The sequence below is a fragment of the Colius striatus genome, chromosome 1, assembly GCF_028858725.1.
Source record: "Colius striatus isolate bColStr4 chromosome 1, bColStr4.1.hap1, whole genome shotgun sequence".
Classification (NCBI taxonomy): domain Eukaryota; kingdom Metazoa; phylum Chordata; class Aves; order Coliiformes; family Coliidae; genus Colius; species Colius striatus.
The window spans coordinates 158,614,971-158,638,200 of record NC_084759.1 but is presented as its reverse complement, the minus strand read 5'-3'; the positions used below and the strand labels follow the sequence as shown (position 1 = coordinate 158,638,200).

General features: G+C 36.5%; 1 protein-coding gene across 5 annotated transcripts in view; it reads right to left on the bottom strand.

Moving 5' to 3' along the window:
- CDK17 (cyclin dependent kinase 17) overlaps nucleotides 1-23,230 on the bottom strand; it is a 95,248-nt gene that overhangs the window by 47,888 nt on the left and 24,130 nt on the right. For 3 of the 5 annotated variants that reach the window (XM_062015189.1, XM_062015198.1, XM_062015207.1), the window contains exons 2-3: nucleotides 9,375-9,523; nucleotides 4,841-4,879 (exon numbers count right to left, since the gene is read on the bottom strand). In XM_062015189.1, the coding sequence (XP_061871173.1) occupies nucleotides 4,841-4,879; nucleotides 9,375-9,492 (157 nt within the window). In that variant the 5' untranslated portion in view covers nucleotides 9,493-9,523. Of the gene's footprint in view, nucleotides 1-4,840; nucleotides 4,880-9,374; nucleotides 9,524-23,230 lie in introns of those variants that run through there. The other 2 variants (XM_062015227.1, XM_062015217.1) reach the window with 2 other exon arrangements.

Here is a 23,230-nt window from a genome sequence, read left to right as displayed (position 1 = left end):
TCTCATATATTATGACATTTTCCCTTTCCTTTCCTTCTATCTCTGATAGAGCTGAATGATTCTGCAAGAAAATGTATTATTCAGTAATAACTATCCATTCTGGAGGTGAAAATCAAATACATAAATATATATTTTAAAGTCACAGAAATAAAGTACACAAGAGGAACATTTTCTAATCACAATAAGAACAATACCAGAGACATAGCATTTATCATCTCTGATTTGGGTATATAATGTGGCTTAGACCCAGGGCATCCTCTGTATTCTAAGTAAAGATGAACTTTTGTGCAACAGCAAGCCCACCATAATTCACTGCTGTTAGGAAAAAGGTGTCTCGAAATCTACTCCCAGCAAAAAAACAGTGTAATTTTGATTTTGATTACTGAAGGCAGAAGGGCAGAAGCAAAACCTCGCTTGACACATTTAGCTGCACGTTGACTTTGGATCAACTCAACAATAACAAAATCCCACTGAACACCCTGAGAATCAGCTACTTGTCTTCACAGGACAAGACTAAGCAGTTTTTTTTCTCTACTCACCCTGACCTCACCCTTGTACCAGAAAACTTTCAAGGTTGGTTTGGGTTTTTTTAATTTTCCATTTTGATAGAGAATGGGGAAGTGTCTACATATGTGAAATTAAATATTCATTCTTTAAAATAGCTTTGCATTCATGAAGCTTGTGAAGCATCACAATAATATTTTTAAATTATTTATATTGACTGGGCTCAAATGCTAGTCTCATAGAGCGTAATCATACTTTGGCAAAATCTACTATACATTCATTTAACTAATCTGAATATATGCTCTATTAATGATTACTCAATTTTTACATGTCTGTTGGCAATAAAGTAATTTATTTGGAATTTTCAATACAAAATTCTCAAGAAGCTGTTGTCAAGAAGCTCTTCTTCAGAAATTGTAGAATGTAAGCAAGTGAATTTCTGACATTTTAGAGCTGGTATGCTGCTGTAGTGGTTTAGCCCTGGCGGGGTGCCACATGTCCACCAAGTCCACCTGTACTTAACTCACTAACTCCCCTCCCCTATCCGCTGCACCGCTGGGGAGGAAGGAAGAAGAGTCCTGTGAAGAGAAAGGGGTGGGGGAGGTGTTTTAAGATTCAGTTTTATTTCTCATCTCCCTGCTTTGTTCTGATTGTTCATTAATAAATCAAACCTTTTCTTCCCAAGTTGAGTTTGTTTTTCCCTGTGTTGCTAATTGCTGAGTGATCTCCCTGTCCTTATCTTGACTCGGGAATCATTCAATATATTTCTCTCTCTCCTGTCCAGTTTAGGAGGGAGAGTAATGGAACAACTTGGTGGGCATCTGGCACTCTGCCAGGGCTAAGTCACCACAGCTGCACCGTACAACATTTAATCACACTGCTTTGAGGCTGTCAGTAAATTTAGTTGATTGCAGGTGATGGCTCTCATAGAAACATTACATAAATAACCCAAAGCACCTAGATGTTTACTGTATCTGTATTCTCAGGGAGCTGCATCAGGAGCAGTGTACAAAATACTGCATTTTTATACACTGTTTTATGGGGTTGTTTCCTTAGGCTGTTATGTGGTACCCGGGAAACGTTAAGTCGTTCTAAAGCTAGAACAACCACTCAACACCATTTAAAGCTGTATTTATCCATGAAATAACAAGATAATACCATGAAACTATTGACTATTGCAATACTAAAAACCTAGCAGAACCTCAAGGGACTCCTCCCATTGCTCAGAATTAATCCATTTGAGTACAGCAGTCATGTCTAGAACATTTTTTTGCTTGGAAGATACAGGTCAAAAAATATTGGTAGCATATTTGAAGAAAGATGCCAACAGAAACCTAAAGAAACATAGTCTTCAAGTTTCTCCCCAAAATTGGACCTCAGTGATTAAAATCAAGGAATCATTTACATTGGACATGGCCTTTAAGATCACTGAGCCCAACTGTTAACCTGGCACTGTCATGTCCACCAGTGCCATGTCTATCACTAAACTGTGCCCCTAAACACCTTATCTACATCTTCTGAACATTTTCAGGGATGGTGACTCAACCACTTCCCTGAGCAGCCTGTTTAATCTACATCAAAATTGCACCTGACAGACTTTTCAGTGAAGGAATTTTTCCTAATATCCAATCTAAACCTCCCCTGGTGCAACTTGTCCTGTCTCTTGTTACTTAGGAGAAGAGACTGATGCTCCCCTTGCTACAACCTTTCAGGTAACTGTACAGACTGACAAGGTCTCCCCTCAGCCTCCTTTACTACCAGGATGAACAATCTCAGTTCATTCAGCCACTCCTCTTAGAATTTCTTCTCTAGACCCTTCATCAGCTTGGTTGCCTGTTTCTGGACATGCTTCAGCACATCAATGTCCCTCATGTAGTAAGAGGTCCACAACTGAACACAGTATTGAAGATGTGGCCTCAGCACTGACAAGGACAGGGGATGATCACTTCCCTGGTCCTTCTGGTTATGCTGTTTCTGACACAAGCCAGGATGCCATTGGTTTTCTTGGCCACCTGGGCACATTGATGGCTCACATTCAGGCAGCTGTTCACCAACATCCCCAGGTCATTTTCCTGCCAGGCAGCTTTCCAGCCACTCATCTCCAAGTCCATAGTGTTGCATGGGGTGGTTGTGGCCCAAGTGTAGGACTTGTCACTTGGTCTTGTTAAATCTCATACAACTGGCCTTGGCCCATTGATCCAGCCTGTCCAAGGTCCTATGAAGAGTCTTCCTACTCTCCAGCAGATCAACACTTTTGCCCAACTTGGTGTCTGCAAAGTTACTGAGAGTACAATCGATCCCCTCATTCAGATCACTGATACAGAACTGGCCCAAACACTGAATGCAGGAGATTCTGCCATCTGTCCTGTAAACATTTAAAAATTTATTTATTTTTAACTTGAGACAAAAAGGGCAATAATATTTACAAGGAGTTTGCTTAAAGTAAAAAAAGCAAGAGATAATACTCAAGATGATCTTAGAATGGAATGGAATGGTAGGGGTTGGAAGGGACCTTTAGAGATCATCGAGTCCAATCCCCCTGTAGAAGCAGGGTCACCTAGACCAGGTTGCATAGGAACACGTCCAGGCGTGTCTTGAAGACCTCCAAGGAAGGTGACTCCACAACCCCTCTGGGCAGCCTGTGCCAGGGCTCCTTCACCCTCACAGTGAAATAGTTTTTTCTTATGTTTAAGTGGAACTTTCTGTGTTCCAGCTCATCCCATAACCCCTTGTCCTGTCGCTAGATACCATAGAAGAAAGGGATGTCCCAACCTCCTGACACCCACCCTTTAGATATTTATAAATGTTAATAAGATCTCCCCTCAATCTCCTCTTCTCCAGACTAAACAGCCCCAGTTCCCGCAGCCTAGATGAAGACATCTAAAGAATACTACAAAAAAAGCCTTTCAAAGTTGGCTTTACAAACACTGAGGTTTTGCCTTCAGTCTAGGTACCAAGAGAAAGAACATCACATTCAAATGAAATACATCCAAAGACAAAAACCTGCCTTTGAAATTTATGTATTTCAAATTGTTTAAAAGATAATTCTCAAGACAGCATTTTTGATCATCAGAACATGTACTGGATCACAAGCATGGTAGCTCTGTATCCCGAATCATATATGCACGACATACCACCAATTACTAATCTCCCTCTTAGAAATCATAACTTCGAAAGGCATCACACTGCACTAAATCCTTCAGAACACTGCTTCAGGTACAATTTATATCAAAATAAGCCAGAACTGCAGCCAAGATACAAGCATCCCTGGCCTTCATCCTTGCATCCACACACATGACTACCCTGTAGCTCCCAAAGCAAACATCTGTCAGGCCACACTGCCAAGCAAATCAGGAAACAGAGGATCTCTCTCCTTTTTGCCCTACTTTCAGAAACAACTGTGTTGGCTAATTACTTGTATTTTAGCTTTCCTGTACTTATCAAGTCTATCCGAATGCCATTTTAATACAAAACGCTACATACACATTAGTGAGCCTATGAAGGCAGAAATTGGGTGTATTTACAGTCTATTTCTGCATCTAAACATCATGTTCTCCTGCCGAACCTGCATTCTGCTGGCAAAAGAAAACCCTTATGAGTGAACAACCCTCCTCTAAGACTATGGGTCTCTACAGCATGCTTCAAGCACTGAATTTTCACACCTGTTTCACTTCATAAGCACTTCCACACATGAATAAGTGTCCAGGTTTTGTAGGAAGCAGCAAATTAAAACAGAAGGGAAGAAAGAACACTATGTTGCATAATGTACGTGAGACAGAGAAACGATACTAAACAGTAATAACAAAAATTAATGTATGCCACATCACAGAAAGCTACATACAGACTTTAATAAAATGATCCCAAATATGGGGTAAGTAAGGGACCGTACAAAGTTCAACATTTAGCTGTGACAGATGCCAGTTCATTTGCTGTAATCTGCAGTTCTAGAATGAGCTCCAGCACTTCTGGGGATTTGGCCCTGCCCACCCCTCCACCCTCCTTGACATTTTTATTTTTATATTTTCCACCAGTATCAACAGAGAGATTTTATTGATTTATTACTAGTAAGTATTTCTGTGCTCATATTTTCAATCCAAGAACATCATCTTGAAAATATGTTGCAACACACTGTTTTCTTTCCATACTCAAGGAATCACACATAGCAGATGGAATGGGAGTCTCTCAGCTGTACTGAAGATGATATGACATGACTACAACTACAAAGACAATTGGATGTTCTCAGAGAGTATTGCAATGTACCAATTTTCATAAACATCCATTGCTTTTATCAGAGTATTAACTAGTCATTAAGGCCTTAAACCTAAAAAACACTTACGCACTTTACTGTAGCTGATTCTTCCATTATTACTCACACCTGTAAAATTACAAAAAAATTATGCAAGTGTTTGAGAGACTTGATCCTAAGATCACATCACTGAGCTAAAACAGACCAAAGTGAGACACATATTATTCTAGGAATTCATGAAGCCATTTCTATCAGACTCTCTCTTGTTTTGGTTTAGTATTATGTATGTATACATCTATGTACAAAAATAAAAACTGTCAATATACAATGGCTTTCCAAGTTACCTATATATTAATGCAAGAGCTGTGGACATATTTTGGAACATATCTTGAAATTATTCTTAAAAGCATGCTTCAGGTTTGTGATAATGTATTTTATAATAATAACGGACAATAAGGCCACATTTTGCTTTCATTAGACAGCACATTCATTTGTATTTCAAGCATTTGCATAAATTTTACAGTTAATTGAGCTTTAAATATGCATGATTTGGATGTTACTTCTAGCAAATTTCATTAATATGTCATTGGCAAGGAAAAATTTCAGGAGCAAATTTAGTTGTCAGCTGCTACAAATTACCATTTAGTATTTCTGGTATTAATCTGAATACATATATTAAGGTAGAACCTAGAATTAAAAAAGCAAGCTGGCATATTGTTAGTGTGCTTAACTCAAGGCAGGGGAAAAAAAAACCAAACCAGGCAAATTCAACTATTTGGTTTTATGTGTCAAAACACTAAGAGATCATAAAAAGCTTCTGTATTTAGATAAAAGAATAGCCTAAAGTATAGTTCACACAGTCCACAGTTCATAAGGCTTCAGATACATATTAAGCATTTCACTGATCCCTCTGTTTTTATGGCTTATGCATCTGATTTGCTGATGCTTCCTCACCCAGGAGCCAAATATGATGAATATAATTTGTAAGGCAGAGTTAATTATACACAGGTTTCTGGTCACTAAATAATTTGACAGTGTTCCAAAAACCCAAAACTGTTGGTTATTCTACTTTCAGTGCAATAGCTCTGTGCTACTGCACCAAACAATACAGTTGATCCCTGCTAATCCCATTTTGCTGATGGAGAAGTGCTGCATGCTGAGATTGTACTGACATCACGTGATGAAGGAGGCTGTGTATGAAATGAGATTGCATACAAAAGGTTAGCTGATGCAGTGGTATCAATGCACTGCAAAGAAATCAAAAGTTACATATCTATATGTCTGTGAACTACAAATGGGACAGCTTGTTCTGCATTAGGAGTACTGTTCTTTAAAAGTCAATTTTTAAAACAACCCACTCAAAGCTGGAGCTAATGAAAAAGTGGGTCTCTGGATCGAAGCAGCAGTTACTCAAAATCAGAGGCAATTGTTTCAGCACAGGAAATATTTGGCAGGGGGCCGAACCACACAGGTTATTGCAGAAGGGTGACCACAAGGAAAGGTCCCTGGCACTATGTGCATGTGGATCTACATCTGAAATCGCAGTGCTTAACTAGAGCTTTCTAATAAAAATGTTACAGGATATGTATTTCAAAATCAAATAAAGATGAGCATGGATCCTAGGTCACCACAGATGTGCCTTTCTATGGATGTAGCTTCTACAACTGCTATGGTCCAGTAACACAGCTGGAAGGAAGGAAAAAAGCCTAGCATGTATCAAATTACACCCTTCAGTGAACACAGTGATCAAAATGGAAAGACTCGATTTGCTAAGAAGAAAAAATAAACCAAACCAAAACTGGACAACAATGAAATAAAATCCTGCTGCAAAGGCCTTCAGCATCCTTGCCTTTTGGTGTCAGAACAGTTGCAATGCACTTCAACTCTCATTTCTCAAGTTCATGATGCAATAACACTTGAAAATAAACCACATATGAAGAATCACTTCTGGAGACTGTTTGTATCCCTGACTTTGATTCTCTGTAGATCAAGATATCAGCTTGCCTTTGATTTACTAGACTGTGCTTTTTAAGTTCCTTTAAGAACAGATCCAAAGCCTGCAAACTGGGCACATTTGCTTCCCTGTTCCACAACGTAAAGGAACCGTTTGTTCTTCTTAAAAGTAAAACTGTGGAGATGCTTACTTCTGCCTTCTGAGATCTGCGCCACTGCAGTAAAAAGACGCATTTTCAAGATCTTAAGGCAGTTATCACTTTATAAATTATTCTTCAAGAGGCTACATCCTCTCATATGTCCCAGTTGGACATCTCAGTTAGTACAGGCTTCTTAGCACTCTGATTTTATAAAATGCCAAGCTGAACTTTTCTCATTGAAGCATGCCTCTGTACATAATTTTTAGAAATAATGTCCACTGAAGGATTTTTTTTTTCAGGCTATGTTCTTTACTAAAGCTGTCTTTTACCAAATGCTTGTTTCCTGACCCTTTTTTCCAGCAATTGTTGTTGCTCAAAACCTAGTTCCTATGGGCTGTCTGAAAACTACTACTTTCAAAGTATCTTGATCTGTGGGAAAGTTAGAGCTTCCTTTCAAAAAGCAGGACTAGCCAGAGTAGCAAACATTTTCCAACGCTACTGAAGTAGGGTTGAAAAAAGGAAGGGAAAAACACAGGAAAACAAAAAACCACAAGGAGTATCCTGTTCATCTCTGAAAGATAAAGATAGGACAGATACTAATATCTGCATTCTAGAAGTATCAGAAAAAAGGAAGCAAATGTCAGTAAAACTTGTTTAAATTACATCCAATCACGAGTTAATTGCAAAAGCACAGTTAACATTTTCTTTTTCAAGAGATCAGATATCTCAGTGTATCCAAAGATGATACACTAAGGCATTAGTGCAATTGCAAGCATAGCATGTACTGTAACACAGTACTAGCATATAAGCTTCCTTTTGGCCAATGAAATAATGCAGAAAGCAAAATAAAAGGAGCACTAAAAGCTAAATAATGAATTTGTAACAGGAAAACAATTTATTGAGTTGTATATTTATAGCTTTAAATATCTACTGAGATGTTCGGTTTATCAAAGTTTGGCAACAAGCATGCAGAAGACATCTAAGTATTGCTGTTTGTGATAATTCTCAGATAAATACTACAAACTGCAAATAGATTCATACATGGTTTAATGCAGAATAAGCTCATGCTCTGTAAAGCTGTGATCACATCCTCTGTCTCCTGAGCTGGCACCCAGAACATGGTCCAGTTTAAAGTAAAATTTTTTCATTCTTCCTGGATCCAGTTTTCAACTGGATCAATTCAGTAGCACAGTTCACTACATTCACTGATGCTTGTGACAAATTTTCATGGTCATTTTCCAGCATGAAAGCAATATTCTTAGCACTTATTTGAATAACGAAATCAATCTGGCATAAGTACATATAGGTCTGAACAAAATATGCATCAGTAACAAAGGCTAATACAAGGGAAACCATGTAGGACAACTGCTCATTGTCTCAGAAAGAATTTAGTAGATATAAGTGAAAAAATACTACAATTACTGTTTCAGAGTACATGTTTGGAGTAGACTTGTATCAACACATAAAAAGTTGTAACAAACATAATTTTCCAAACTATTTGGCTTGCCCCATGATGAAAATAGGATAATAGCAATGATATACTGAGGATTAAGGACAAAAAGAAAAGCCTGAATGGCTTTGTTTTGCCAAAGGTAAATTTAGCTTTCAAAAGCTTGGTATGCAACAGCTCTTGGTTGAGATTTTTAAAGTCTGCGAGGCAAATTCCATTGCCTTCCCCTCAAATTTCCCATTCCTGTCATTTGTCACTGGGAAAATTCAGAATCATTTGTTCGTGTGAAGAAAAAAAAAAGATTCAGATCACTTGATACCAAAGAAAATCTTAGATGTCAGCAGAGCAAGAAAAAGCACTAATCAGCATAGAAAATGAAATATGACTTGAATGCTGCAGCCCGGGAAACAGCACAAAGCAACAAAATCTCTTCTAGTCATTATTACTGCAGATTGCATTCAAAAGCAGTATCATCTTTAATGTGGACATCACAGCAGCCAGTATGTTCATGGGATCAGCCAAAGACTTGCTTAAGAATTCACAGGCAAGCTGGTTATCCTAAATGTTTCTAGCTGCCTTCATATTGCTGAAGAGAAGTACTACTCAGAGACATGAAGAGATGTCAGAGTTTTCAGACTAGTGCACTGCATCACCAATGATAAGGTAAACAGTTTTATTTACATTTAAGCAATTACTAGAATTTGTATTACCGAATAACCATTTTGAGAAAAAAAATTAATTTGAAGCCGTATGAAGTTGATGAGACACACTAAACTCATACAACAATGTCTTTGTTTACTGAAAGAGCATCTATGACATTTGCTGCACGGCACATTAAAATATCAGTTTAGGTAGCTTTTGACAAATAGTTGTATAACAAACAGTTAAATATCAAAGCAAACCAAACCAATATGTATCTACATATCAACCTGTTAAAAGACGTAGTGTAAGATAAACCAAAACACAAGGTTAGTGGGGAAGTCCATGCAATTATGAAAACTGAAATAAAACCTAACAATGCTCATTTGAGCAGTGCCTGACAAAATCCTTACATCTTCTGGAAAGCGAAAGATGTGCTTACCATTATCTTTGCTGCTGTTTTCTTCAATTGTCATTTGTTCTGCAAGCTCAGACAACGATTCATCAATGGTCTGGCTTCCACGTAAGGTTAAGGAAAGTCTCCTCTTAAACTTTTTCATTCTATCAATATTAATTCTGGCTTAAGGAAGCCTGAAAAAGAAGATTAAAAAGCACAGAGTGAGAAAAAATGAGTTCTTCACAACCCAAAATTTAATTACCTCAAATAAAAATGCAGGAAGGCTTACAGAAAATTAAGTTAATATGCAAGTTATCCTTAAAATTATATCCTTGAAGCAAGATTACTCCACTGGACTGAAAAAGAATGTCTTGAGAAGTAGGTGTCCATACATTTTTGCAATTTTAATTTTTGTCCAGGAAAACGAGATTAAAAACAAACAAAAAACCACAAAAAACCACCAAGACCCCACATCTGATTTGATCACTAATTTTACAATCCAATAATAAAGCAAAGTCATCTGAAGACTTGATGAGTGTGCACTCACAGTTGCCTCCTATGCAGCCTCTTTCACCAAACCCACCGAGGAGGAGGAGGCTGGAACCTTCTCTTTCAACCCATTTATTTACAGATGACAAGTTACTGAAATTCTCTATATTTTAGTCTTCACAAAAGGAGGAAGGGAACAAGACTAAAAGCCTTAAACACAAAGGCAATTCTCAAACCCAATCCCACCTAGGGAAATAGATAGCCAGGGCCTGATAACAATGCCTAGAATACATGTTTCTCTACAGTCAGGCCATAAGACTAAACTGGGAACAAAGCAGGAGGCACTTTCTCCATGGAAAGCGGTAAGCAAACAAGCAATAATAACAAAGGTCCAGAACGACAAACACGTTATCACAAGTCTAAGCTGGTAAGTGACCTTTGCAGTGTGCCATATGTTTGCCCTTACACACAACAAGAAGCACAATTCTGTCCTTCACTACTCCATATGGACAACTTGCCCTACGTTATTTCACAGTAACTTGTTCATCTCCTCATAGCCTCCAAGAATCACATAAGCAGTGTCAAAACACAAGCACAACATACTTTTAAGACTGAGGTGCTCATATATTGTTTTCCTGTTTTAGTCTATTTGCACACCAAAATGCATGACAAATTTAAAAAAAAAAAATCCATTTCTCCTCAATATTCTCCTTTAAAAACAGAAATGCAAGAACAAGTACACTAAAGAGCTACATTTAATAATAAATTGTTAATAGGATTACTTTTATATTGACATCATTCCTTTAACACATTTCAACCACGTAGCTTACTCTGTTTAAATGTTGTATAATAAAAATGAGAACAAATCAGTGGAACAAGAAGTAGGTGTTGGTGGCAGGAGAATGCACATATACACTACACCATCCCAAGACTAGATTGCACAGGACAGTAAGTAAACACATACGGATGTATAAAAGACGACCTTTGAGACTTGAGCATCGAAGTCTGAGATGAACAGTGCAATTACTGGCAAAGCAGCAGCTGCATTCAAGGGGAAAAGAGGTGGATTACATAACGGGATAACATCTCAGGGAACCACAGCTACTATAAGCAGAAATAGTCAGGCACCGATTACTGATATGTAGGAAATAAGTAACTATTGGAGATACAGTTAAGCTGGCAGTTTAGAAACTGCCCTTTTAATGTGCAGTAAAGCCACGCCTTAGTAAGAATATTTTTGCGCTCTCTAACTCAAAAGCAGGATATTCTTATTGTTAAGAAAATGCATTCAGAGAGTGTTCCAAAGGGAATATTTAGCTTTCCTGTTCAGGACCTGCTTTAAAGATGCTGCTAGAAACTGCTTATTTCTGCATTTATTTAAACATCTCCAAATGATGGCCTATGACTCTCTTAAAAATCTAGGGTTTTTTCTAAAAAAAAAAAAAACCCCAAACACAAAGAAGGGCACATCCTTTATATGTGGTTTTACTCAATTCTCCTACTGTGTTCTTTGAAACATGCATCTTTCTACACATATTATTCTCCAAAATGTTATGTGCAATTTTTAGCTATGTAATGCCCTAAAGCCACCTGACAGCACAACAATTTCTTTCCAATTTTCCACTTGGGCAGTAACTGAAAAAACCAGATGCCTTTATATGGAAACAGGTTGTTCCTGGCTTTTGATCTTGCAACTATTTAAGCCTACAAAATTTTTACCCAAAAAGGTCTACTGCAGAAGAATATTACATACAAATTAGTAGATATACAGATTAGAAAATCCAGAGACATCCAAATTGTGAAGCTAATCTAAAAGCAAGTAGCTTGCTAACTATAGTTACAAATTTCTCCTATTTAAGGAAGGTTTCATGGAGTGCTGAAGCACCATTTTTACTTAGATTCTGAATTAAGTTCCGGGGTTAATTTGTAAAGAATTTAACAGAAAAAAGGAGTGAAAATCCATCTGTGAATGAATGCTTCCTCCTTCTATTGAAATGTAATTTAGTATATTTAAAGGGAAAAGATGCTCACTGATATGAAACCAAATTTACTCCCTGAAATCTTCCTCCCTTTCCTCATCAATAGTTTTAGAATGGTTTTGCTATTTCAGATTTGTAAATGATGCTTCTACTTAAAAAAAAGGGGAAAAAAAAAAAAAAGAGGAGTGACCAGTGTCTCATGTCCTGTCTTTTTGACTTCTTCATTCTCAGTTCTCGACAAAGTTGCTGAACCTGCTAAATCTTAGTAGTTTGAGACAAGGTCTCGGTGAATTCAGCTTTGAAAATTTGATCGATAGCTTTGAAAATATGATCGATAGGATGCAAAACTAGTTTTGCTTCTCTTTTAGAGAAGCTTCACTGACAGCAGCTTCACTGAAAAGTAAATTTTTATCTAGTTTGACAAAATGGAAGGGAAATTGTCTAACACTCATTTTCACCAATTCAAAACAGATCACAGAATCATAGAATGCTAGGAGTTGGAAGGGAACAGGCTGTCCAGGGAGGATGTGGAGTCTCCTTCCTTGGAGGTCTTCAAGACCCACCTGGACATGTTCCTATGAGACTTGATTGTAGGGGACCCTGCTTCTGCAGGGGTGTTGGACTAGACGATGTCTAAAGGTCCCTTCCAACCCTACTATTCTATGATTTCGTCCAACTCCACTGGATAAAACAGGTTCACCTAGATCAGGTCACACATGAAACCACCCAGGTGGGTTTTGAAAACCTCCAGAGGCCCTCTCCCTGGGCAATCTGTGCCAGGGCCCCCTCAAAGTAAAACAGTTTTTCATGTGTTCTGCATTTAAGAATAAACCTAAATTAAAACCAAAATGAGGTTACTTGATTAGTAATATGCATTTAGTGGGCTCTGGTTAGATGCAGTAAGACTCCTGATGTTCCTCCAAATTCTTACCAATTGTGAGAAGAATATGCACTGTTATTTTTATTTCTGAGCTTAGAGCAGACGCCAGGACTTGACTATTCTGTAAGTTTCTCTACTGTAAGTCATACCCAAATCAAGTATTTTAGATGTCACAGCAGATAGACGCACACACTTGAATGCAAGTAATGCTGATTCTAGTCTCGTGCCGACAGAATGAGGACAAGCAATCTGATACGAAATTATCCGATACAAACCAACAAGCTGGCAGAGACATACTTGTTCAATATTTATACTGATATGAAATGAAGGAAGCAACAATGTATTAATAGAATTTCTGCTTCTTCAAAACAATCTCCAGTCTAAGTAAAAAATGTTGGTATTTTTGTCTTTAAAAGCGGCATAAGTTAATACTTAAAAACTATGTTAAAATTTATCTTTCATACACATTTTTCTCTTTAAAACTGAATGCTGGAAAACATGTTTTTTACATTTTCATTAACTTAATTTGTTTCAACAGTCTTAAATGCTCACTTGGCTCTCAATGTGATTTAAACAATCTCTATAACACAGTTCTGAAAACAAACTCCAGTTTTTAAATTATTCAGGTAAAATCAGATTTTAACAAGTGGGTTTTGGTTCCCTTTATATCAGACTGATCCTTCCCACTACACCTTTAGTCCACAACCCCCTTGCTACATAGCAGACAGACATTAAAGCATTTTGATTCCAAAGTAATAAGATTGGATTCTGCACTCATTTATTCACCAAAAAATCAGAGGCCTTATAATGCTGACCATTACAATTCTCAAAAAAACCCACCACTTCCTTCAAGCTCCCAGACCCTTGGTAATCTGAAAGTGAAAAAAAGAATGCACAAGACTTGGACACAATTAATATATGTTGTGTGCTGAATCCTTGTAAGTTTCAAAAAATTCAATTAAAATTTTTGAAGGCAACAAAATTATTCAACAGCTGAAATTTCAGCCAGTTTCTTTTAGAAGGGTCACAAGCACCAAAAGCTAACTAAGATTTTGCTGATTCAAAGCCCTTTGAAGTCAATGGGAACCTGTCCTTCAACTTCAATAAGCCTGGGATCAGACCAAGTGCTGACTCTTCTGTTTCTGGATGTTACATTGCATTGAGATGCATCTACATAGACAACAAGCAATTTAAAATTACTTTTTCACTTAAATACACATTGTCGTTTCTATTTGACTGTTTTTACCAGCAGCTTTACAATGTGGTTTGTGTTTTCCAAACATACAAAAGCAGTTATTGTTAGGAAAAACTCATTATCTGAGGACAAAAGCTAAAGATGGGGGAAAGAAAGCACAGGAACAGAAACCCTACCTAACAGCAGGATATGAACAACATCATCAACAGGGCATGGCTCTAAGGATGAGTTATCAAACTGAAGACAAAGGTATAAGATGTCAAAGAAGACAGGTAACAGCACATAGGAGGAGGTGCAAATACATGTGACTCAACCCAGTTTCATGAAACTGTCACAGCCAAACGGGTACATTTACAACACTATGGGGCAAACTGTGTAAGGACGGTTAGGTATTAATCGACTGAGGAATAAGAACAGTCCACACAACAATAAAAAACCAACAAGAATTATTAAATTCTCTCTCACATAGTCCTCAGTATTATACTTGTTAATGATTCTCAAAATCCATGGTGTCATTCACTGTCATTCAAATCTGAACAGATAACAATTTAACCTTTCACTACATTTTAATTATACCACTTACTGGTCTGTTAAATATTTTCCAGAATGTAATAAAGTATTCATCATTCATTTGTTTGGCTGCATTAATAATTTTAGATGCATCTAATTTCACTGTATTTCTGATGGTGATAATCCAAGCCTGTGTCAGAAAGAAAGGTCTGAAAAGCTTAGAGTACTGCAAATAATATTAATTAAAAACAGAAACAGGAAACAGCTGTCAAGGATGTTGTCCCTTCAATCTAAAAAGAAAACCAGCATTTCATGGTGTTTATGTATATTAAATCATTCTCAATTTACCTGAATTACAATAAAAAAGAACTATTTATTACATAAGCATGTTGTACATCAAGTAGAGAGCAAACTATTTATTACACTAATGAAAAAAAACATGGATAATTTATCTAAGATTTGAAATGACCATCACTCAAAATTCACATCTAATACTGATGCAATTCCTTATAATCACAATTCTGCTCTACAAAGATGGATTATAAACATGGTGTCTTATTCATTGTATCTGTTCTTTGTATTTGTCTCAATTTACAACTGTTGAAAAAATTTTCTACTGCATTCTTCCACTCTCAGTCCTTAGAAACATTGTGACTCTGGACAACTAGATAGACTATATCAGAACTACTTAAAAAGTTGTTTCTTTTTATGCTGTATTAGGTCAAAGAACTGACATTGTACAGATATAAGCACCATCTGCAAACAAGGCCTTTGTTACTGATGAAAGAAAAGTAATTATGAAGTAAAATATCACAGCTTAGTTTGACCTCCCAGTGAAAAAAGGGCAAAAAGTCCTTCACAGCCTTTCCTTTATGAACTAAACAATATTGAATATGGAATTAAACTTTCAAGATTAAGCCTCTTTTAATGTATTTATAGAATTGCAGACAATTACTGAAAACTGAAGGTATTCACAAAGGTTTACTTCTTATCTGAGACTAGTTTTCCTGGTTGATATCAGCAAAGAGGCTCCTCCCAAAGTGAGTAAGAGCTTCTATATTCAGTTCCTGATATAGATTATGAAGTGGAAGAACCTCTGCAAAGAGAGGAAATAAATAGAAATTAGCTTGTCCTAATTTGATTTAGATTGTGAATATTTTCCTTATCTCCTCTCCTCCCCTTAATCCCTTTGCCTTTAAATAGTAACAAAGGATAGAAATAAAAAGAAGTATTTTTGGGTTTTTTTTAAAATAATCCTTTATATTGGTCATTACTATAGGTATATTTAACTATACAACTGCTACAGAATTGAAAAGAAAACAACTACCAAATCTCCCAAAAAGGTCAAATCTTGCAATCCTTTATTCATACCCTAGGCTTCTCTCTCTTAAGACTTAAAAAGATTTACTTACATAATCAAGGCAAGTTTACATTCTTTAAAAACCAATATCAAATAGAAAAATCAATAGAGATTCTAGCAGATAGATGTCCCTAGATTAGATAGATTGTAATGATGAATAGCTCCACGGTAAGGATCAAAGGTTCTGTTCTCTCAACAGTTAAGTGAAAAAACACAGTACGAGTCTGGTTAAATTGGCTGACATTTAAGCCAATAAAACAAATGAGCTGACTAGTAAAGCTTCTTGCATTTGCTGTCAGACCCATAAACTGAAAGTCAGACAGTTACATGGACACAGCATACACAGAAAAATTGAGCCATGTAACTTTACATCTAAAAAAGATATAATGAGCATTGAAACTAAATGCAATGTCTGAATTTTTACAAGCTCTGATTAGTAAGTGTAAAGCCTTAACTTAGCTTTCAGAAAAATCTTGAAAATAAAGTGCACACAAAGCCTGATGCTCCCTAATACAGACATTATTTTAGTGAGATATTTACAACACTGCCATTATCATTTCTGAGACCATCTTTCTCAGTCTTGCAAATGAGCTAATCTTTGGAAGAAAAGAGCTCAGAAAGCCACTTCTAGGCTCAAGAAGACAATGTTTGTTCTAAGACTGAAGAGTATCTGCCATCCTTTGAGAACCTAAGCAATTTTGTATATAAAAAGTACAGACTTTGAAAAACTAAATGCTTGTTTTGCTTGGTTGTTTTTTTTGTTTTCATGATGATTTAGGTACCAAATCAAAGAATCTCATACTAAATAACCTTCTCTCAACCTCCAGTAGACTTTCAGCCCAGAACCATCTGTCCTGTAAGCATCTGAACTTCTAGAGTCTTCAACATTAGCTTCATGTTGGAGTCACAAAGAAGTTATATTTACAGTGCAAGATCTAAGCCAAATACAAACTTTCAACTTATTTCCATGCTCGTGAATCAAGCACCAGGCAACACAAAAAATATACCATAGCAATATACACTCAGATAAAATAGTTCTGATTTGGACAAAGAGTAGTACAAATTTCTAAACAATATTTAAAAAAAATTGGCCTCTTTTTCTTAAAACAGAAATTAATTATATTGGAGATGCTGTTGAGGAAACTGTAACATCATGGCCTCTCTGGAAATTAACCACCAATTGAGAGTTATATCAGAGCTCATCCCAGGAAAAAAAATCCTCTTTAATTATTAAAACTGCAGATGAAATGAAGGCCAACATTAAAAAAAAAAAAAAATCTATGGATAACAGGTACAATCACTATAAATTTACAGCTAACAATTTTTCCTCCAAATGTCAAATTTTTGGGTTCATTACTGGTTTAACCTCTACTCAGATTCTATATAAACACAAAAAGAAAGTCCCACCAAACATCTAGAGAGGAATGCTTTACGTTAAAACCTACAAGGCAAAAGTAAAACCAAAGCCTTCCATAGTTATTGTATGCGTACATGCCTGTGCATATAAGCAATACTAAAAAGCCAGGAATGGTTTAAAACAGACAGCTCTGGATGAGTTCCTCTTACACTTTAATGCACATGAAGAAGACTACTTAAAAATAAAAAAATGCTGGAGAAACAAAGCTGTTTCACAGTAACTGATGGTTTGTTTTTGTTGGGTTTCTTTGGAAGAAAGCATGACATTGCAACACAGGAAGAACTTTCATTAAGGAAAAAAATGGTGTCATAAAACAGATTCTTCGAAGACTTATTTAAGCCTACAACTTCTCAGTCTCTTCTATATATGTCTAGAGATTTCTGACAATAATAAGCTATGGTACAATCAGTATTTCTGAAACAACAGAGATGGAATACAGTGTCAACAACTAAGACTAACTCCTGCCAGAAAGAACAGATCAAACAAGTTTCTTATAGTCAGGCTTACTACGTGTAATAGGTCCTCTGAGATATTGTGACGGTAATTCCGAGGAAGGAACAAATAAAGTTATTCTTGTAATAAACAAACTTTATGGTTAAAAAATCTGTTTGAATTAATGAACATCTTAAACTTATATGTTGCTCTCATTCAGGATTTTTAAAACACAAATTATTGTCTTTTCTTCCCTTCTCCAATGCTCTAATTGGTATAACTTCAGAGTTCTCACTAATAGAAAATCTCTGAACAATAAGTCAATTATAATTTTTTCTGCTATATTAATTTTTACAAAGCAGTCAAGATGTCCCAGTGTGGGACCAATTTGTTCTGTTACAACATTTAGACAAATGGTGGTACATCTGTCTGAATTGTTCATGCTGCCATGGTCAACTGCATAAGCAAACATGCCTCACTTGCGGTAGCCATTGCCCACAACACTAAATACATTAAAAATATGCTATTCCTAATGCAAATTATTATTTAGCTGATGACCTGGGAACAGTTTTGACATACGTTTGCCAAGTAGCTTTGCAAATAGTTATGTTGGCAACAAAAAGGTGGTGGCAATATGCCCTACAAGGCAGAGAAGAAAGCACGAGCCTGCTTAAGCCAGTTTAATCAAAGCACTGATCGCTAGTGAACATCAAATACAAGGAAAGATTGTCCTCGTCAGTGGGAGCAGTGTGATCTAACTGTCACGTACCAGAAAAGTAGACTGAAAAACTGCAGAGTTTTGCCTTAAGCTCATTTAGTCTAGCTAAACAAAAACTGAAATCCGAAAAAAAGGGAATCTGTGAACAAAATAAAAGACAATAGCAAAAAATGCTGTTAAGGAAAGATGACCTGGGAAAATAGGAATGGATGGATAAAAAATAAAGTAAAAGCATTCAGTAAAAGTCTTCATCCTCTGCAACAAGTTTATACCATTATGATTCCCATCGCACACTAACTCCACGCAGATTCATCTTTTTCTGTCTCTATACTTCTCCTGCACCAAAATCCCACTCCCAAATTAAGTCGCCCTGCCAAGCCTCACAAATGGTATTTTATAGGGTACTCTCAAAAAGCAAGAAAATGGAAAAAAGATTGAAAAGGTATGTCTTCCTTTAAACATACAAAAATAAGGTAACTGCCATGCATGAAGCTTTCACAACTGTCACTGTTGGCTCAAAAACAAGAATCCTACGTGAAGACTGAAAATCTTTCTGTTCCTTTTCTTTGCCTGTGCAGATAGTTCTTCCCTGTGTGTCTTTTACACAGAATCTTACCTATAGATGTTCTTCCACGTAACTGACTGTCCAGACAAGGTTTCCCAAATTCTGAAGCTTAGAAGAGCATCTAAATTACCAATATCTAAATCTGGGCAACTCTGGTTAATCAGTTTGAGAGCCCACTCCCCTCACAGATTGAGCAAGCAGTCCAGCACATCAAAGGACACTACTCAAACTTTACGTTACCTTCTCATAATATAACCAATTCTCTACCTGAACGTAGACAAGCAAGTCTTCTGGACCTTGAGCAGAGACCAGTGGAAAATTTCATCCCTGGAGATATTTAAAAGACATGTAGATGAGATGCTGAGGGACACAGTTTAGTGGTCGGCTTGTCACAGTGTTAGGTTAGTTAGTTGGACTTGGTGATCTTTAAGGTCTTTTTCTACTGAAACAATTCTATGATTCTGTGATCAAAAAACAACAACAAAAGGTTATACAGAAATGAGACAGTGACAAGATATCAACTAGACTCAATGAATAGAAGACAGTGACCAATAAAAGTAGAAAAATCCGTACCTGTACGTGAATGACGGATGATTAAGACAGTATCAGTATATAGCAAACCTGGAAAAGTAGCTACTATTCATGTCAGTCAATAACATCAAACTAGACTAATTTCCAGAACTTTTAATAGAATTTAAAAAGGCAAAGTATCTGTGACTAATACAAGGCAAGCAACATTGATACTGTCAACAAAAGCAGGCACATACACATAAGGCAAAGCACGTTTTCTCTATGATCCCACAAGCTACTGCTTAGAGACAGAGCAAGGGTAGCTGGATCTTTTACTACAAAATCACTGTAAAGAAGCAGCAAAAGGATCATGTGTACAGAGCATTGTTCCCAAGCACGTATTGTGCTGGGCAGACCCATTTGCTCTCTTTTGTTTCTCTGGCACATGAAAAAAGTGAAATTTTATGTTTGTCTTCAAACTAATTGCTTCTGAATTACAAACACTACCATTCTTCTGCTGTTAGAGCCTAATGCTTACAGAGTCTCATCCTGCCAAGGACTAACACTGGGCCAAACCCTTCCACAGCAAACTAATTCCCATCGTGGATCTTAATTGTGCTGCAGAGGTTGATATTGCTACTGCTGTCAGTGACCTGAATAAAGCTACTAAACTCTAAGATTCATCTCACAAAGTGTTTTATGAAAAGATTGAACATTCCCTAAAGACTCTTATGTGAGCAACATTTAGTATCAGTCTGATATAGATCTGTGTTGAAAATAGGTTTTTCACTTACAGAACTACTGAAGCAACTTTACAGTAAAACACCAAGGGAGAAAAAAAGAGTCTTAACTGTTACTACAATGTCACTAGATGAGATAATCCTCAAAATCATCCAGAAGAATTTAAATCATAGCATGGTTTTGGTTGGAAGGGACCTTTAAAGGTCATCCACTCTAAACCTCTTGGCAAGGGGCAAGGACATCTTAAACTAGATCAGGATGCTTGGAGTCCTATCCAACCTGACTTTGAATAGTTCCAGGGATAGGGTATCTACACCTCTCTGGGCAACTTGTTCCAGTGTTTCATCATCCTCATCATAATTTTTTTTTTCCTTATATCTACTCTGAATTTACTTTCTTCTAGTTCAAAACCATTATCCTTTCCTTATTGCTACAGGCCAAACTGAGTTGCTCAAGGACACATGGGACCCCTGTTTCTCTACTGGGAGCCATCCAAGCTCCTCAAATTCCTTCCTCCCTCCCTCATTACATTATTTCAGGAACTTTGTTTCCATAATGGTTTTTTTCCTTCTGGAATCCATGTGCTGGGATGAAGATATACATGTTAGAAAATTTAGCTTAAAGCAGCATTAACGTTCAAAATTAGTATGCAAAGTTTAAGAGTAACACATGCCACCTTAGTAATTAATTTGGATTTCTTCTCCTTCCCTTACTAGCTATTTGAATCTTTGTTTCTTAACCTCCTCTGGAAACTGCTTTACTATGCTGTCTTTCTGCCTATGAGATACAAAGTCCAATTGATGGTGTCTGTCATCTCAAAGACTAAACGATTACATTTTGATTGATATAACGTAAGATCTATTTCTTTAAATGCTATTCCTTCACCAAACTACTGTTTTTTACATCAAATTCTTGAGCTGTTCTTGAATTATCCATTTCAACAGCCCTGGAAAACAGTATCCTTCTCCCAGAATATTCTTCAATATAAATTTGTAGGCATTCTGTAGGAAACTTCTGGTTTACCACCCCAGTATGCTGAAGAGTAACCAGAATTGTTCTCCCAATCCAAGAAGCTTCTAGTTTTTACTTGTAGTACCTGTAATTTGCATCTACAGCTTTGCTTTCCTTAAAATTAGACTATATTTCTGTTTAATAAAAGAAAACCCAAGAGAAAGTCTCCAAATAGACTAGTCATCTGTGCCTCATTAGTAATTAGTACAAGCACAAAACATTCTAGTTCTGTCATAACAAAATTTAAGTCATTCATCTTGAATGCTTTGGCACAACACCTGGCAACCAGATCTATATATGAAGTAAATAAAATGAGCCAGTACATTGTTTTCATTCAGAAAACCGAACTATACTTGCTTTTAAAGAACATTTTAAAAAAATGAAATAACTTTTAAAAAGATCTCCTTTAAAGTGATCATTACACAATTATTTCACTCACATTCTGGTGAAAACTTAATAAAAAAAATCTGTCAGACATGAAATGAACCTTGATTTATTTTCTTCCTGGACTCTATGTTTTTAGTAAACTGTTATAACAGGATTTGAGATTAAACTTCTCATCATTTGAATGGTAAACCAGATTGCCAACGGCTTTCACTATTACTATTTACTGTAGTAAACTGTGGGTTTACTTCACATAGAGACAAGACACATGCACAATCAGGTAACTTTATGTCTGTGTTCAGTAACAATAAACAAACTTTGCTTGTAACAAAGAAACTGTAGTTTTAATGCAAGTCTGGTTATAGTAAACAAACAACAGTGAATCAGAAAAGCGATTTATTTCTCTCTAGTAAATGGTGCATGTTTCCTTCAGCTGAACTGTTCAGAAACATTTTTCATTTTCTGCCATTTCTGATTTTAATTGTATTAAACAAATAGTTGGATCAAAATCCAGTTGATATGTCACCTAAAGGTATATTGGATATTTCTATAGCATAATAAACCTCTATCTTGTTCTTCTCAACATGGTATATGTAATATAGGTGCTATCTGTAACAGTCCCGTAGGTATCACCATTTCTTGCATCATAATGAGTCTCTGGAACCTTTGACTAGATTTGCTGGAATCAAGAGCAAATTTAAAGTTCTGTTTCCAGATCTTGTTACTTTAAAAAATGAATGCTACAGTTGGATATCAGTCGACCAGTAGGATAGTCGTATCTTCTATTTCCCACAGTTGGTGAAGCTTATGACATCATTCCTCCACCGTCCATCTCTGATCCAGGTATGTCAAACATTTTTTGAAGGGGTTTTTACTATAGCATTTATAGAAGGACTTCTGACATAATCTGGGGGTTTCCCAGCTCTTCTAGATAATCTCCATTGCCTCAGTAGTTCAGGTTCTTCTTTCACTATAATGCTATGGCGACCACAGGCTCTTTCCAATGAAGGACTACAGTTTGACGCTCTCCAGTTTCCTTTACCTGCTTAGTCATGCATTAACTTGCCTTCTGCATAATAAAGAACCACCACTGATGTTTGAGGTTTATTTTTTTTTTTAAATTTCCTTCCTTCCTCTACTACAGTCAGTAACTCCTTAGCTTGGGGATCACTTTACCTTATCTTACTCTGCTGCATGCAAAATCCAAGCAAGCCAATTTCAACAGCTCTAAGGAGGTTCTGTAGATACCACTGACAGTTCTGTTAATTCTTAAGACTATCCCAACAACTAGACTTTCCACCTCTAGGAATGTATTCTTGATGCAGGGGAAAGGGTCCAATAAAATGCAGATTAAAAGCTCAGGATATCAAGTGAATTCTGAAAACCTAAAAGTAGAAAATAGAATCCACTAAAGAACTAAAATAATGGCATAATAAAGTAAGATATTGTTTCAGATATCAAGAAAGGTTTGGTTCTTCATAACCAAGCTCTCTGCTGTTGGAAGTCAGGTCTAAAATGTAGTAATGACCACAAAGATAGAAAGAACAGATAAAAATTCTTATGTGATTATCAAATATTTCCTTTTTTAATTCATTACTATTTTAAGAGTTGCAGGAGAAACCTGATCATGGCAGCAAATGTGTTAGGCGTAAAGTGCTTTCTATCTGACTAAAATTGCAGAAGTACATTTTTTTTTGCTTTACATAACAA